The sequence below is a fragment of the Podarcis raffonei genome, chromosome 12, assembly GCF_027172205.1.
Source record: "Podarcis raffonei isolate rPodRaf1 chromosome 12, rPodRaf1.pri, whole genome shotgun sequence".
Classification (NCBI taxonomy): domain Eukaryota; kingdom Metazoa; phylum Chordata; class Lepidosauria; order Squamata; family Lacertidae; genus Podarcis; species Podarcis raffonei.
This window is the reverse complement of record NC_070613.1, coordinates 2,873,177-2,890,920: the sequence shown is the minus strand read 5'-3', so window position 1 is coordinate 2,890,920 and position 17,744 is coordinate 2,873,177. Positions and strand designations below refer to the sequence as shown.

Genomic DNA, 17,744 nt, shown 5'->3' with positions numbered 1-17,744 from the left:
CTTTTGTTTTTTGGAAGGTGTGGGAACAATTTGAAGTTAAAGAACTGACTTTACGCCCTCTAGAGGGCTTGTGAATAGTTTCAGCAACAAGTGGAGTTTAAAACCTGAGAATCTTTTTTTCTGACAGCTTAAGAGTGTGGGAATGACCTTGAGTGAAAGACTTTGTTATGGCAGATGGTAAACAGAAAGAGGACTCACAAGAAACAACTTTGAGATCCGGTAGACAATACAAAGTCGATCTTTCTATGCAAAGAAGGGCCTCTATATCAGGGGCTTCTGGAACTGCAGCTGTCACAAAGGCAAAAGTGAAAATAATGTCTTCAGAAGAAGCATTTGCAAAGGCATTGGGGAAAATAAATGACTCTTTGGAGGAACTAAAGAAGCAAGGTGCTGAAACAAATAAGAAAATTGAAGAAATCTCTGGGAAAATTGACTTAAATACTAAAAGTATAACTGACCTCGGGAATAAAGTGAACTCCAATGCAGAAGCAATTGGGAAATTATTGGAAGATTCATCTACAACACGAAAGATAGCTGAGGAAGCTAAGGAAATTGCAACTGCTGCCGAGGAAAAATTCCCACCGGTGTACAGGAAATTAGATGAGTATGAGCTGGCACTCTCTATGCAGGATATGCAACGCAAGGAGAAAAATTTAAGGATCAGACTTGTGCCGGAAAAGGAAGGAGACAACTTGGTGGATTACTTGACAAAAGAATTTTCTGACTTTTGGAAGCAGGAGCTGAATAAGGAAGAATTTAAGATAGAGAGTGCATTTAGGCTGGGAATAAGGCAGAGGAAGAACAGACCCAGAGATTGCCTGATAACTTTAAGATCAAAGGAGGAGAGAGACAAAATATTGAACCTGCACTATCAAACAACCCTTCGAATTGAAGATTTCCATATTGAGATCTTTAAACACATTCCCAAAAGTATTTTGGATGCAAGAGGTCCTTACAAGGACTTGGTGACACTGCTGAAAAGGAACTACATACTATTCAGGTGGGAGTTTCCCCAAGGCTTGTCTTTTAAATACAAGGGGAAGAAAAGAAGAATAAAGACAGTGAGTGATAAAGGCAAGTTCTTGGGAGAACACGAAGAAGACCTACAGAAAGAGACGTTTCCAGGACAAGGACACCCTTCAAGCAAGGGACCACTAGATACGGACACAGAACCACCGACAAAAGACGAACAACAACTGGGAGCTGTAGGAGGAAGCAAATAACCCCATCATGGCCTTGCAACTTCTAACCTGGAATTGTAACGGTCTAAATAATCCCAGAAAAAGAAAAAATATTTTTCACGCTTTAAAGAAAGACCAATTGGACTTGATTTGTTTACAAGAGACTCATGTGACAAGAGTACATAGAAAATTATTAATAAATAAGAGATTGGGACAAGAATTTATATCTTCAGACAGAGTAAAAAAGAGAGGAGTGGTGATCTATGCAAAGGAAAATTTGCAACCGAAACAAATCTTTAAAGATGACCAAGGAAGATATTTGGCAATTGAAATTCAATTTCAAGGAGAAAAATTTTTGATAGTGGGAATATATGCACCAAATGAAGGGAAAGCAGAATTTTTTAAGAAGTTGCATGAGACTTTGATGGACTATATGGATTACAATTTAATCATGATGGGCGACATGAATGGAGTAGTTTCAACAAATATGGACAAAGCACAAAGACAGGTAGTCACAAAAGATGGAAGACTACCAAAAACTTTTTTTGAAATGACTGACAATATGGACCTGATTGACATTTGGAGAACAAAACACCCATTAGAAAGAGAGGGAACCTTCTTTTCTGAAGCCAAAATGACATGGACACGGATTGACCAAATTTGGGTGACTAGCAGTATGGCGCCGAACATAAAGAAAGTGGAAATCTGCCCAAAAACCTTCTCCGACCATAACGCAGTAAAGATGGTGATGAAGCAAACAACAACTGGTTCCTTCAGATGGAGAATGAATGACACCTTACTTGGAGATGAGGAGATCTGCAAGAGGGCCCAAAAAACTCTGAAAGATTATTTTGAAATTAACTTGAGGACTAAAGTAGAAAAAAGAATAATATGGGACGCAAGTAAAGCCGTGATGAGAGGGTTTTTGATACAACAAAATTCATTAAAGAAAAGAAAGCAAAATGAGAGGAAAGAGAAAATTTTGGAAAAGATAAAAGAAGGGGAAAGGAAACTAAGATTGAAGCCAAAATCGCAAGAGATTTTAAGAGAAATTAAATTATATCAAACACAATACATGGAACTGATGAATCAAGAAATAGAATGGAAAATTAAACAAATGAGACAAAAGACTTTTGAATCTGCAGATAAATGTGGCAAGTTATTGGCTTGGCAAATAAAGACAAAAACTCAACACGGTAACAAACTTAGAAGTGGAAGGAAAGAATATATGTAACCCAGTGGAAATTAGGAACTGTTTTCAGAGCTACTTTAGACAACTGTATACACAAGGGCCGCAGAAAGAAATGGACATACAACAATTCCTCGAGAAAAATGGGCTGAAAAAGATTACGCAGGAAAGTAAGACAATTTTGAACCAGGAGATATCAGCACAGGAAATAGAAGATGCCATTCAAAGCATGACGTTGGGCAAATCACCTGGACCTGATGGACTGACTTCCAAATACTACAAGGTTTTGAAGGAAGGGTTGATACAACCTTTGAAGGAAGTCTGCAACGAGATCATGGAGGGGAGGAAGGCACCCGATACGTGGAGGGAGGCCTACATTACACTTATACCAAAGACAGAGACTGAAAAGACCCAACTTAAGAACTACCGACCCATCTCGTTATTAAATGTGGATTACAAAATCTTTGCTGATATTTTAGCAAAGAGATTGAAAAGAGTTTTGATGGAGGAGATTCATGGGGACCAAGCGGGCTTTCTCCCGAAAAGGCATTTGTCGAACAATGTAAGGAACATAATTGACATTTTGGAGAAGCTGGAAGTGAACATAAATACCAAGGCTGTTTTGATATTTGTGGACGCTGAGAAAGCCTTTGACAATATATCTTGGAGTTTCATGTTGAAGAACCTCCGGGGGATGGGGGTAGGCCAAGGGTTTGAAAATGGTATAGGTGCAATATACTCTGAACAGAAAGCAAAATTAATTGTAAATAATGTGGTTACAGAAGAGTTCAAGATTGAAAAAGGGACACGTCAGGGGTGTCCTATCTCCCCACTACTTTTTATATCGGTCCTGGAGGTTTTGCTTAATATGATTAGGAGGGACCAGTTGGTTAAAGGGATTCAGGTCGGAGCTAAACAATACAAACTGAGAGCATTTGCAGATGACCTAGTACTTACATTACAAGAGCCAGAAGCTAGCACGAAAAGAGTTTTGGAAATAATTCAAGAGTTTGGTCAATTGGCAGGATTTAAATTGAATAAGTTAAAGACTAAGGTATTGGAGAAAAATTTAACACAGGTTGAAAAAGAAAGGTTTCAGAATGAGACGGGGTTGACTGTGGTTAAAAAAGTGAAATACTTGGGTATAAATATGACAGCTAAGAATGTGAACTTATTTAAAGACAATTATGAAAAAACTTGGACAGAAGTGAAAAAAGATTTGGAGATTTGGTCAAACTTGAAGCTTTCCTTGTTAGGTCGAATCGCAGTTATAAAAATGAATGTATTGCCAAGAATGTTGTTTTTGTTTCAAGCATTACAAATAATGGATAAAATGGACTGTTTCAAGAAGTGGCAGAAAGACATATCTAAATTTGTCTGGCAGGGCAAGAAGCCCAGAATAAAATTTAAGATACTAACGGATTCAAAGGAAAGAGGGGGGTTTGCCCTGCCAGACTTTAAACTGTACTATGAAGCGGCAGCTTTCTGCTGGCTAAAAGATTGGCTGCTTCTTGAAAACACAGACATTTTGGACTTGGAAGGTTTTAACAATATTTTTGGGTGGCATGCATATTTGTGGTATGACAAGGTTAAAGCACATAAAAGTTTTAGAAACCATATTGTCAGAAAAGCACTATTAAATGTCTGGGTCAGATATAAAGATTTGCTGGAAAACAAAACCCCAAGGTGGTTGTCGCCAATGGAAGCTAAGGCAGTTAAAAAGTTAAATATGGAGTCGAAGTGGCCAAGATATTGGGAAATTCTAGAAAAAGAAGGGGATAAACTGAGATTGCAGAGTTTTGATAAATTAAAAGAGAAGGTGAGAGATTGGTTGCATTATCATCAAATAAATGAAGTGTTTAAATTGGACAGTAAAGTTGGCTTCCAGGTGGAAAAATCAAAATTGGAGACTGAATTGTTAGAATCCAGTACTAAGAATTTGTCAAAAATGTATAATTTGCTGCTGAAATGGAATACACAAGATGAAACGGTCAAGTCAACTATGATTAAATGGGCTCAGGACATTGGTCATAATATTTTGTTTGCTGACTGGGAAAAGTTGTGGACTACCGGGATGAAATTTACGGCATGTAATGCCTTAAGAGAAAACATTATGAAAATGATTTATAGGTGGTACATAACCCCAGTCAAGCTTGCAAAGATTTACCATTTGCCTGATAATAAATGTTGGAAATGTAAAGAAAAGGAAGGTACATTTTTTCACCTTTGGTGGACGTGCCCGAAGATTAAGGCATTCTGGGAAATGATCTATAATGAACTTAAAAAGGTATTTAAATATACCTTTCCTAAGAAACCAGAGGCCTTTCTCTTGGGCATTGTCGGCCAAGGGGTATTAAAGACGGATACAACTTTCTTTATGTACGCCACAACAGCAGCTAGAATACTCATTGCAAAGTACTGGAAGACACAGGATCTACCCACACTGGAAGAATGGCAGATGAAGGTGATGGACTACATGGGCCTGGCAGAAATGACGAGCAGAATCCGAAACCAGAGAAGAGAAGCGGCGGAAGAAGAATGGAAAAAGTTTAAGGACTATTTAAAGAAATATTACAAAATTAATGAAAGTTAGAATGATGTTGGACTGGAAAGTAAATGGTTACTATTAGTAATGGTTAAGACAAGGAGAATAAGGAAGATTAGCTTAAATTCAAAGTAAAATAAGGGAAGATTTGCTGAGTATTTGATTAGAATTTGGAATACAGAAAAGGGAGGCATGAGGAAGTCGAGGAAAAAAGGTTTAAGAAATTAGGATATGAAATGGTACTTGTCTTTTTTTGTTTTGTTTTTGTTATTGTTTGTCTATGTATTTGTTGTTGTTATTATAAAAACTGTTTAATAAAAATATTTTTTTTAAAAAAAAAAAAGGAAAGAAAGTCCTTCCTCACACAGCACACAGATAAGCTATGGACCTGGCTCCCAAAGGCAGCAGGGATGGCTGCCAACCCAGACGGCTTCGAAAGAGGATTTGACAAATTCATGGAAGAGGAGAAGGCTATCAATGATGGCTCTGCTGTGTCTCCACAGGGGGATGTGGCAATGCTTTTGGAGGGGAGAGGGCTTTCGTGCTCAGATCCTGCTGGCAGGTTTCCCACAGGCACCTGGTGGCCACTGTGAGAATGGGATGCTGTGCTAGATGGGCCACTGTCCAGGGCTGCTCTTTATTAGCTGCATCTGGTATGCAGGATGAGACCCTCCCTGCCCGCAGACTGTCTCGCCAGAGTGGTGCATGCTCTAGTTATCTCTGGCTTGGACTACTGCAATGCGCTCTATGTGGGGCTACCTTTGAAGGTGACCTGGAAACTACAACTAATCCAGAATGCGGCAGCCAGACTAGGGACTGGGAGCGGCCGCTGAGACCATATAACACCGGTCCTGAAAGACCTACATTGGCTCCCAGTACGTTTCCAAGCACAATTGAAAGTGTTGGTGATGACCTTTAAAGCCCTAAGCAGCCTCGGTCCAGTATACCTGAAGGAGCGTCTCCACCCCCATCGTTCTGCCCGGACACTGAGGTCCAGCGCTGAGGGCCTTCTGGCGGTTCCCTCCCTGCGAGAAGCCAAGTTACAGGGAACCAGGCAGAGGGCCTTCTCGGTAGTGGCCCCTGCCCTGTGGAATGCCCTCCCATCAGATGTCAAAGAGAACAACAACTACTTTTAATTTTAAATAGATTATTGTATTTTAATATTCTGTTGAAAGCCGCCCAGAGTGGCTGGGAAAACCCAGCCAAATGGGTGGGGATATAAATAATAAATTATTATTATTATTATTATTATTATTATTATTATTATTATTATGCAGCAGGCTCTTCTTATGTACCCAGGGAAACTCGAGGGAAAGCCATCTATATTTTTAGAGTTTTCCACTTCTACTGCCAAGATCCAGGTTCTCCAGGAATCTGAAGATGGAGGTTGTGTATAAAAAGAAAAACAAATTCTAACTCTGTGTGGGGAAATGGAAGGCAAATTAAGTTTACAGTCATCAAGCGCATGGAAGCCATAGGTGCAGGAAGCTAGCCAGGACCTGCCGCTGGGGAAGGAATTATCTGCCAGCTCTTCCACTATTGGATCCTGGGCAGATCCAGAGGAAATCAGAGCAGAGACCAGCCTGAACCTGGAGGGGCAGTGACCACAGCAGGCCAAGAAACTTCTGCTTCCACCTGGGGGATGTGGGGAGAGCAACACTCACCTCTGAGCTGGAAGTGATCCAAAGAGGTGTGCGTCCTCAAGGAGTAGAAATCCAGGGAGCCGTTCAGCCTAGCAGCAACAATCCTATCCAAGGGGTACAGAAGGGAAAAGAAACATGAGCACTCCCTCTTCACACAGGCCCAGCCAACATTTGTCCCTGTGGCCTGAGGCAGGGGAGGAGGAGGAGGAGGAGGAGGAGAAGGAGAAGGAGGAGGAGTTTGGATTTGATATCCTGCTTTATCACTTCCCTAAGGAGTCTCGAATCCCCACGACGGGGTGAGCTCCCGTTGCTCGGTCCCTGCTCCTGCCAACCTAGCTGTTTGAAAGCACATCAAAGTGCAAGTAGATAAATAGGTAGCGCTCCAGCAGGAAGGTAAACGGCGTTTCCGTGCACTGCTCTGGTTCGCCAGAAGTGGCTTAGTCATGCTGGTCACATGACTTGGAAGCTGTACGCCGGCTCCCTCGGCCAGTAAAGCGAGATGAGCGCCGCAACCCCAGAGTCGGCCACGGCTGGACCTAATGGTCAGGGGTCCCTTTAGCTTTACCTAAGGAGTCTCAAAGCAGCTAACAATCTCCTTTCCCTTCCTCCCCCACAACAAACACTCTGTGAGGTGAGTGAGGCTGAGAGACTTCAGAGAAGTGTGACTAGCCCAAGGTCACCCAGCAGCTGCATGTGGAGGAGCAGGGAAGTGAACCCGGTTCACCAGATTACGAGTCCACTACTCTTAACCACTACACCACACTGGCTTTCTCTTGCCCCTGTGGGCCTTGTGCAGGTTATTGGGAGAGGGGGGGCACATAAGGAAATGAGTGCACAGCTCTGGGACTGAGGAACTGCCCTGGAAGTCACACAAGGAAGGCAATCAAAGCTTCATGGACTGGCTGGCAGAGGGTGGGGAGAGGGGAGAGTCTACACATGAGACCCAAGGGTCATCACATGCCTTGTGGAAGGCCAAGGGAGGCCTGGAGACTCTGCTTGAGGGCTGACCGCAAGGAGGAGCTCCTCCTGGGTTAAGGCAGGCCAGAAGCCTCACCCTCCTGGGACCTGAGCAATATTCCTGCAGTCAGGAGAGGCGAGAAGTTGCGATCACTTGGGAAAGGCAGGCATGGTGGAGCAGCAGCAGGGGGTCAAGGCAGACTCCTAAATATAGCTGGTCCATCAGCCGGACAGGACTAACCACCAGCTACTGTGAGATGCTCTGGGGATGGAGGAGTTGGGCTGCTTACCTGCTGCTCAGGAAGACAAGGGCGGTGATGCCTGACTGGCCGTCTTCGTTACTGCAATGCAGAGTGCCCTCGATGGCATCCCACACCTGCAACACAAGAGGCCAGGAGAGAGAGATGTTTTGGGATACAACTCCCACCAGCAAGCAAATAAAGAAATTGGGGGGGGGGCAGGAGAAACTTGGTTATCTTTCAGTTGCTTCTCATCCCCCGCCCACATCAGAGTCTGGAGACAGCATGCAGGCTGGGTGCGGATAGATGCTCTTGGGGGAACCTCTTGGCATATACAGTGGGCGCTTGGGTTGCAAACGTGATCCGTGGGGGATGCGCGTTCGCAACCCGCAGCATTCGCAACCCGCGTCAGCGCAGGTTGCGATTTGGCGCTTCTGCACATGCGCAAAGCGCAATTTAGCGCTTCTGCGCAACCGCCGAAACCCATTCCGGTACTTCTGGGTTTCTGCAGTCCACAACCTGAAGCGTCTGTAACCCAAGGTATGACCGTACTACCAGAAGGCATTCTGCAGAACTAGGGGTATTTGGGGATGTAAGGAAAAGAGAGCGACAATTCCATGCCAGGTGAGGATGGGTGTTACATCAGTTGGCCCCTGGCTCACTGGCTTCCCATTTCCCCTTGCCCTTGCTCAAGACAGATTGGGCCGTGGCACCTTCTGAGACAGAGATGGGAACTGGATCTGGTTGGCAGGCCAGAGCTACAACTGAACCGCCCCAGTGGGCCCCAGGGACATCCACCTCTCAATCACCTGGTGCCAAGGGATTGCAGCCACTGCTGCAAAGCAGTGTTCAAAAATAGGCACATTTTGTACCTGACTATTGGCCGCTTGTGACCAAGAGAAGATGCCTTTAAGTTCTCTAATTCTCAACCTAAATAAATAAAGACTTTAGAGCTGGCTTGCCCCAAAACAGCAACTACGCTGTTTGGCGACTGTAACCTTGGTTTAAGGAACTATTTGGCGCCTAGCTTATATAGCTGAGTTTCTAACACTGCTAGATAGCATGGGAGCAGTAAGAAGTGGAGAGCCTTTAGACTGCGCTCTCAGTTCCTTCTTTTGCAGCTGTAATCGGTGGGCTTTAAGGTACAAATTCTAAAAGCACTGAACTACACTTGCAACTGGAAAGGAAGGTCCTGGAGTGCACTTAGGTTACAGTCCTGATTCTTTTCCATTTGGCCCCGTGGGTTTACAATCCCACAGCCAACAGTAGGTGGCGGAGAGGTGGGAGGGCCAAAGAAGGATCCCTGGTGGGCCTGATCGGGCCCAGGGGCCAAAGGCTCCCGAGCAGTGCTAAGCTGTCATGGGCTTGGTGTGTGTGCGTGTGCACATGGCTTTGTGTGCAACAGCCTCAGGGCAGACAGCGGATGCCTCCCTTGATGTCCTTTGCGATCAAAACCTAAAGGAGTTCTTCCTTTCTGGCCTTGGGAGGGGAACTCTGCAGCTGAACAAGCACAGCTATGGAAGGCTCTGCTTCCCCCCAGGCCCCAAAAGCCCAAGGCCAACAAGACCCAGCCTCCTTCCTTACCTCCAGCCTCCCGTTGCTCCGGCCGGCCACAATGAGGTTCCCTTGCAGTTCCAGGCTCCAGATGGAGCTTTCAAAGTCACCACCCAAAGAGGGAAGGAGAGGCATCTTCTCCAGTCCAGCATAGGGCTCATCCCCAAGGCTGCTCCTGCGGGCTACGCAGTCCCCTTCCTCGCCCCCGCACCCTGGGGATCTGGACCCACTGCCAGCCTGGGGGCTGAAGGCCACCTGTCCGTAGGGGGCAGAGAAGCCCAAGAAGTTCACGCAGTTGGAGGGGTTCTGTTCCTCGCAGACCTTCTCCACCAGGCTGCTGAAGTCGTAGCCAGACTCCTGCCGGCCGCAGGTGGCGCGGTGGCGGGGCTCTGGGGCAGTTGCGGCCTTGGCTTGCTCAGAGAAGTTGGTGTCAATGAGGGAGGTGAGGTCGGGTTGGTCGCTGAACAGGAGGGGCTGCGGGGGGCTCCGGGCTCTTTTGAAGGGGCGGCGGCAGCTGCCGTCAGAGCCGTCGTCTAGCCCACTCTTGCTATCAAGGCGGTTGGGGTCCCAGCAGTCTTGGTAATCAAAGATGCCGCTGTTCTCTCGACGCAGCCTGGAAGGCAGCCAAGAAGAGGAGGACATGGGGTGAGGGGTCAAGCAGAGCACAGAGAGGGATATGACCACCTTGCAATTAAGCAGACCCCCACCCTAAGCCACTCCAGCAGCTAATTTCTTCTGCAAGTTTGTGGCCAGGTGTGAGGAAAAAAAGAGAGATTACAGTGGTACCTTGGGATGCGAACGGGATCCGTTCCGGAGCCCCGTTCGCATCCTGAATGGAACGTAAGACACGACAGCGCGTCTGCGCGTGTCGCATTTTGCCGCTTCCGCGCATGATGTCATTTTGAGCATCTGTGCATGTGCGAGTGGCGAAACCCGGAAGTAACGCGCTCTGTTATTTCCGATGTTGCCGCGGACCACAACTCGAAAGCACTCAACCTGAAGCACGTTCAACCCAAGGTATGACTGTATAGAGACTTTCTAGGTCAAAGCCAGGACTTTGAATTGGGCCCAGAAATCAACTGGCGCTCAGTGGAATCAGCAAAGGATTGTTGTTTTGTGGTCAGAGCATCTTGCCCCAGCGAGCAACCTGGCTGCTGCAGCTTCCAAACCATCTTCAAAGGCAGCCCCACATATAACACATTGCAGAAGTCTAAGCTAGAGACTACCAGAGAACAGACAACAGACGTTTGGGGTGTAGCTCGACCACCTGCTGAAGTTGATGCAACACACCTTGCACCACTAAGCAACTTCAGCCAGAAGTAGAACTTTCCTTCAGAGACCACTGGCAACATTTTCTCAAGGGATATTAGGCAGCCCTTTGTGCATTAGCATTTCTGGACATATTCTGGTAGACAACACACTCGTCAGTAGATTATTGATATCTACCCTTTGTGAAACTGAGGCTGAGAGCAGGGAAACCCAGAGATTTAGACTGCACATGGATTTGAACCCAGGTCCGCAATAAGGACTGGAGCATGCTGGATTGGCAACTCCAATAGAGACATGGCAAAAAAATGGCTAAGTAAACAATCTAGGGACGCGGGTGGCGCTGTGGGTTAAACTATAGAGCCTATGGTTTGCCAGTCAGAAGGTCAGCAGTTCGAATCCCCGTGACGGGGTGAGCTCCCGTTGCTTGGTCCCTGCTCCTGCCAACCTAGCAGTTCGAAAGCATGTCAAAGTGCAAGTAGATAAATAGGTTCTGCTCGGGCGGGAAGGTAAACGGCGTTTCCGTGCGCTGCTCTGGTTCATCAGAAGCGGCTTAGTCATGCTGGCCACATGACCCGGAAGCTGTACGCCGGCTCCCTCGGCCAATAAAGCGAGATGAGCGCCGCAACCCCAGAGTCGGCCACGACGACCTAATGGTCAGGGGTCCCTTGACCTTTACCTTAACCTACTTTGCAGGACTATTGGGAGGAAAAAGTTTACCAAACAATCTATTGCCTTTTAAACTGGGGCATCTTCTATAGCCAGCAATCGACAACCAAGCAAGGACTTGCACACATTTCCATGATGAGCCATTGAAACTAGTAGCCCATCAGCCTGAACGGCCAGTTAGCAGCAGGAAGCCAAACCTACCCTTGCTTCGGAATGACAGTGAGGCAGTCGCCCGTCTGAGCGTCCCACACACGGATCTGGCCCACCAAGCAGCAGCTCACAAGCAGCATCCCGTCACTAGCCAGGCACTCAATGTCCTGCAAAAAAATAACAATAAACAGGTCAAATGCTGAACAACTGATGCAATGCAGGAAGGATCGTGCCCTGAGGACAAGAGGACTCGAGCGTATGCCTCCTGGCTTGCCTCTTTAAAAGTCTGGCTGCTGGATCAGGCCAGAGTGAATCCATCCAGTTTGGCACCCTCTTTCCTATCCTTCCCCCCCTCTTTTCTTTTTTATTGGTTTTCACATATTATATTACATTACAATACAGATGTACCAAAGCCAACACCATTTCCTCCCCATGCCCCAATACATTTACATTTATATTTCCTCAATCCATCATATTATTCTTTTCTCCTTCCTCCCACTTTCCTCTGCCTCCACTCAATTTCCTCCACATTATACAATTTACAATAATCTTTGCATTCTACAGTCTTCTCAAATCATCTATATGTTCTTATTATCTTTCCTTACTAATTTTTCTTCCATCCAGTACTTCACATTTTAATCTAGGCATATTAGCGTATCTTTTTTTGAGAAATATTTCGCCATATATTCATCAAAACATTTCCACTCCTTTTTTTAATTTTTGATTTGACTGATTTCTTATTACAGCAGTTAATTTGGCCAAAATTAAATATTCATTTAGTTTACAAATCCATTCCTCCTTTGTGGGTATAGTTTGTGACTTCCACCTAGCAGCAATCACTATCTAGCAGCTGTACTTGCATATAGAAAAATTCTCTCCCCCCTCCCAATGGTATCTCTTCATCTATCAATCCTCTTTCCTATCCTTTCAACAGTGGCAAACCAGGGATCTCCAAGAAGTGAACATGCAGGGAAGGAAGGCAACAGCTCTGTCTCTCTCTCTCTGAAAGCTTATGGGCACTGACCGGCGAAGAGTAGGTCTTTTGGGAAAGAATCCCAGTGGCCAGGCAACTGGGAAAGGGTGCTTTGTGCCCCACAGTTCCTTGCCCCCCCTTGTTAGCATTTCTCGCCCCCACAGCATCCCCTTCCGTGACCACACCCAGCATCGACCTGTCAAAAAACACAGCCTTTAAAAATTCTGCAACAGCATTATGTTTAGATGTGCTTCCTCTACGTGGTTTCGCCTCTGCTCTATTCAGGATGGAGAAGCTGGGGATGAGATGCGTTCGCGACATCAAGGCCTCTGTCTTGCTTCTCACCATCAGGTGGCCCCTGAGGACCAGAGGGATGATCTCTGTCTCCGGCGGAGAGTAGCCATAGTCATCGCAGGGCAGGTCTCCTCTTCGACGCCGGCTGTGGGAGAGCCCGTTCTGCCCATAGTTTTTGGGACACAGGATTTTGTACAGGCAGAAGAGGAGGAGGACCAAGAGGATCCCAGACGCCAGTCCCAAAGCAGCGACCCTGAGGTGGTTCATGGGAAATGGAGAAGTCAGTCAGTCAGTCAGAAATACCTTTGGCTCCAATCCCATCATTTCAAGTACACCGAGAGCATCTGCAGGAGCACGGCTGGTCGTTCCCCGAGTTGGTGAGGCTCACTGGACAGCAAGGAACCAAGTCTACAGTGCCACTGGCCCAGTCCTGTGGAACTCCCTGCCACTAGAGATTCAGCAGGAGCCTTCTGTGCCAACTTCCAATAATTTGCTTAAAGCTTTTCTATTCTGCCAGGCCTTTGCAGGCAATTAAGAATGCACCCTTCCACAAGGGGTAGTTGATGTCTGTTTTTAACTTCTTTATTGCATGGTTTTATGGTTTTACTGCTGCAAACTGCTTTGATATATCTTTTTATGACACAGCATAAAATATTTCTATAAATAAAGGAAAATAATACAACAGATCCAAACAGGTGCCAATGGCTACAGCAGGGTCATCTAGTGCTTGAGTCAGTGCAGCTGAGAGAGAACACAGGGCTGTGCTCTGTTATAAGAATTTTAAGGTGCACACACATCTCGGATAAATTGTGCGGGATAAAAGCAGATCTTTCACCCAACTCACTACCCTGTTTCCCCGAAAATAAGACAGTGTCTTATATTGATTTTTGCTCCCAAAGATGCACTAGGTCTTATTTTCAGGGGATGTCTTGTTTTTCCATGAAGAAGAATACGGTACACATTTATTGTCTAATTGTGAGTCAGCCAGACTCCGTCAGGGCAGAGCAAGCAGCAGGCTTGTCCTGGCGGCGGCACGGGCTCTCTGATTTAAAGAGACCTCGCACTGCCTTAACAGCTCCGGCTGCCCTGCGGCCAATCAGTGAGCTGCGCGGCAGCGCCCGCCGCTACGGTCCAGAGGAGTCAAGACACCTTACGGTAGCTTCGGGGGCCTTATATTCCGGGGAGGCCTTATGTTCGGGGGAGGCCTTATTATCGGGGGAGGCCTTGTTTTCGGGGGGGGGGGGATGCCTTATATTACAGCGAGAGGCAAAACTGGAAGTAGGTCTTATTTTGGGGGGATGTCTTACTTTCAGGGAAACAGGGTAGCTTCTGTTCTGCAAGATACTGAGAAACCAGCCACTCTAAAGCAGGAGAGTGGGATGCCATGCCGGGCAAAGGCTTACAAACCAGCGGGTGTCTTAAAGGCCCCCCCCAGCTCTCCCTCTTCCCTCCCCACCCCTCACTTTGTTTTTTTTTTTGCGTCGAAGTTTTTTGTGTTTTTTTTAATAAATGTTTATTTGGGTTTTACAAATCAAAAAATTCATCATTTCAGATAGATCATTACAATAAATAAAGCTCACATAAAAAAAACAGAAAAAACAGAGATATATAACAAAAGAAAAAACCGAAAAAGAGAAAAAAGAAAAATCCACTTTTTTAAATTTACAAAATTCCATACCCCTCTGTCTTGACCTCCTCACATCTCCCTTTTTGTGTTCCTCTTTATTCCAATCAAATTCAGCAAATTCAAACCCTTATTTAAGCCATGCTTAAATTATATTCTTCTAATTATTATGTCCCAATTTTTCATTATTTTAGCCCATTCCTCATCTTATATACTATGACATAATATTATCCTTGTTCATAACCCCTTCTCCTTTTTAACGTTCTTCTTTTCATTCACATTTAACCAGATCCCACAAACCCTGTTACCTTCACTTCCCACATCATATTAACACTCAAACATTTTTGGCAGCCTCTCCCCCCACGATCAGCTCTCTTACTTGTACAGCGTGACGTCTTGGTGCCCTTGCACTTTGGGCACACCTTCCGCCACCTGCTCCGACTTCTCACTGCTGGGTGCGAAGAATGGGTAGTATCGATTTGCCTCGTGAGGATGGCGTGCCTCCAAGGCCTCCTGCGGGTTCAGGTACAGCGTGACTGGGATCACTGGAAGGATGCTGATGTACCTGCAAGAGCAGTAAGAGAAGCGATAATGACAGGACTGACCGGCCAACATAGAAAAAGCAGGGACAAGAGGCAGAAAGGCCTTCTCAGGGGACACCATTCACTCAGTTCATGGCTTTTTCGCTGCCTGCGTTTCTTAGCTCGATGCAATGTCCAGTACTGTGTGAATAAGCCAGAAGGCAGCTTTTAGCTACATTTTTTTTGTAGATTATCAAAAAGAAAACTGGGATATGGCACTGGGGGTGCCTCCATTAGTAAGAGTTCCTGGCCCAGCGAGGTTTGCCTGCCCATTTCCCTCTCTTCCTTCAGAAGGTGGCAGGCACAGGCTGCCCTATGCTGGAGCACATGAGCCTTAACAGGATCTTTTTTCACTACAGTGGAACCTCAGTTTTCGAACGTAATCCATTCCGGAAAACTGTTTGACTTCCAAAACGTTTCAAAACCAAGGATCAAAGGCCTGTTGGCAAAGTAAATGGGGAAAAAATGAGAAACATGCTTCAGAAACCATTTGACTTCTGAGTCGCGTTTGAAAACAGAAGCATTCACTTCCGGTTTTTTGGCGTTTGGCTTCCGAAATGTTCAAAAACTGAGATTCCACTGCACCTGCTGTTCTTTCTGAATCTTTGCTAATTCTCTCCCAGGTGTCAATGCTTTTACTCCCACCCCTTGTTGTTGAGTTCTGTTTTTTTCATAAAATACTACTGCTACTTTGAGAACACGGACGAGGAAGCAGTGTGCAAGTAAACAAAACAAATGAAGCAATTCCAAAATGCATGGCTGGAGGGGAAAGAAGAGCACGCCGTGTTATCAGAGGATACAAGAGCAAAGAATATAAGAGGATCCTGCTGGATCCGGACAATGGCCAATCTAGTTCTGCATCTTGTTCTCACAGCAGCCAACCAGATGGCTGTGGAACACCCACCAACAGGATTTGAGCACAAGAGCCTTGGCATTCGGAATCATTGCTGCCTCTAACTGCGGAGGCAGACCATGGGCTCCATCACGGCTAGTAGCCATCAACAGCCCTCTCTTCCTCCATAAATTTGTCCGATCCTCTTTCAAAGCCAAGCTGGTGGCCATCACTGCCTCCTGTTGCAATGAGTTCCACAGTTTTTGTAGTGATCAGGTGGGATTGCTATGAGGAATTATAAAAAATATGGAGCAAGCCATTTGTGTCTGCGATGAAAGCATTGCGTTGACTGGGTTTGAGCCATTTTGATATGATTTCTGATCAATCCATGCCTCTGCATCTCTGTCCTATTTCTCTGCCTGACAGGCACGTATAAGCATTCTGAAACACAGGCCAGTTGCTTCATCAGGCATGCTCAGAACATTAAGATAGTAGGTTACTTTGATCTTTAGATAGATCTAAGGGCGAGGAAGAGAGTTCACAGGGAGATGGTAAATACTATTTACTGCTGTTTATGACTTGCGGGTTTTCCTAAAAGCATTGCTTCCTATTTTATTTACTCTGGACTACTATGCATGCTCAAGTAGGAAATAGTTTCTTTGTAGTTAAAAGAATTTCTTCTGATCTAACTTTGTCCCCATGTGGGGTTTTTTGAAATGCTCAGAGGAAATCTGATTGGTTCTTACAAACACTGTGTAAAAAGTTATTTTGTGAATAAAACGACCTGGGCCGAGGGGTGGACAGAAATTATTATTGGCACCCCTCCCAGAGCCTTGCTGGTCAATCTATTAATCTATTAATCAGAGTCCAATCCTTCCTTTGCTTTGGGAATGCCACAGTTTTAACAGGAAGAAGCCAGCCGTACACCCAGAGCTCAAGGGGCCAGAAGACTCCACACCAACTTTGGAGGCCAATATCCAAGTACACAAGCCTCCTGACATACAGGGAAGACTCTGGCCACTGACATTCCCTCCCTGTGCTTAACCAACGTAGTCCACAGATGCAGCAGAGAGACTTTGTGAGCTTTCTGCCCTGGCAGAAACATCAGGGCTGTCTTCTTCCAACTCACCGTTTGGCCAGCGTGATGTTGTAGTAGCTGAACAGAGAAGGCCAGTGCCGGAAGGAGAGCTTCCTCCAGATCTCCTCATCTTCCACTCCCCATGTCACTTCCGCCTTGGGGCCCAGATCCGGCTGCCCGCTGCTCCCCCGGCTCTCCTGCTCTTCAGCCTTGGCACGGGGGCTCGATTCTTGCCTGCTCAGCGAATCCAGCGTCTGGTTCTCTGACAGCTGCTGGACGGGGTCCGAAGCGAAGACAGAGAGGGACAGCTTGGCGTCGCCGGTGGGAAGGACCTCCCCAGGAACCGGCATGGCGGGCAGCCCTGCCTCACCCAGTGGGCTCTGCTCCGTGACTTGAGAGGCCAGGTAAGGGCGGAGGCCGGCCGGGTCGGTGTAAAACAAGATGCCAATCCACACCATGGTCCCCGTCTGCAGAAGAAGAAGAGTTTGGATTTGATATCCCGCTTTATCACTACCTGAAGGAGTCTCAAAGCGGCTAACATTCTCCTTTTCCTTCCTCCCCCATAACAAACACTCTGTGAGGTGAGTGGGGCTGAGAGATTTCAGAGAAGTGTGACCGGCCCAAGGTCACCCAGCAGCTGCATGTGGAGGAGCGGGGAAGCGAACCCAGTTCACCAGATTACAAGTCCACTACTCTTAAGCACTACACCACACTGGCTCTCACAGAACCCTGCTTTCCCTGACACAAAAGTCTCCCAGAACCAAAAATCCATGTGTTCTAAGCAAAGGAGCCTTTGTGGACCTCAGAAATCCACAGCCCTCTTCTGGATTGAGGCCACTCCCCAATTTGTTTCACTTCCCTGCACCCGTCTGTTGATGGGAGAGCCAGAAGCAGCGTAAGGGAAACCAAAGAGGTGTAGTTCTTCATGCAGATGGGGAACCCAAGACACTCCAGCTACTTTTGGACCCA

The 17,744-nt window shown here is 46.3% G+C and overlaps 1 protein-coding gene across 1 annotated transcript in view; it reads right to left on the bottom strand.

Moving 5' to 3' along the window:
- The window catches only part of SCAP (SREBF chaperone), a 67,064-nt gene that overhangs the window by 10,289 nt on the left and 39,031 nt on the right, over positions 1-17,744 (bottom strand). Inside the window, exons 13-19 of the mRNA XM_053359309.1 lie at positions 16,827-17,242; positions 14,664-14,849; positions 12,712-12,913; positions 11,445-11,560; positions 9,339-9,921; positions 7,806-7,891; positions 6,580-6,662 (exon numbers count right to left, since the gene is read on the bottom strand). Of these exons, the coding sequence (XP_053215284.1) occupies positions 6,580-6,662; positions 7,806-7,891; positions 9,339-9,921; positions 11,445-11,560; positions 12,712-12,913; positions 14,664-14,849; positions 16,827-17,242 (1,672 nt within the window). The remainder of the gene's footprint in view (positions 1-6,579; positions 6,663-7,805; positions 7,892-9,338; positions 9,922-11,444; positions 11,561-12,711; positions 12,914-14,663; positions 14,850-16,826; positions 17,243-17,744) is intronic.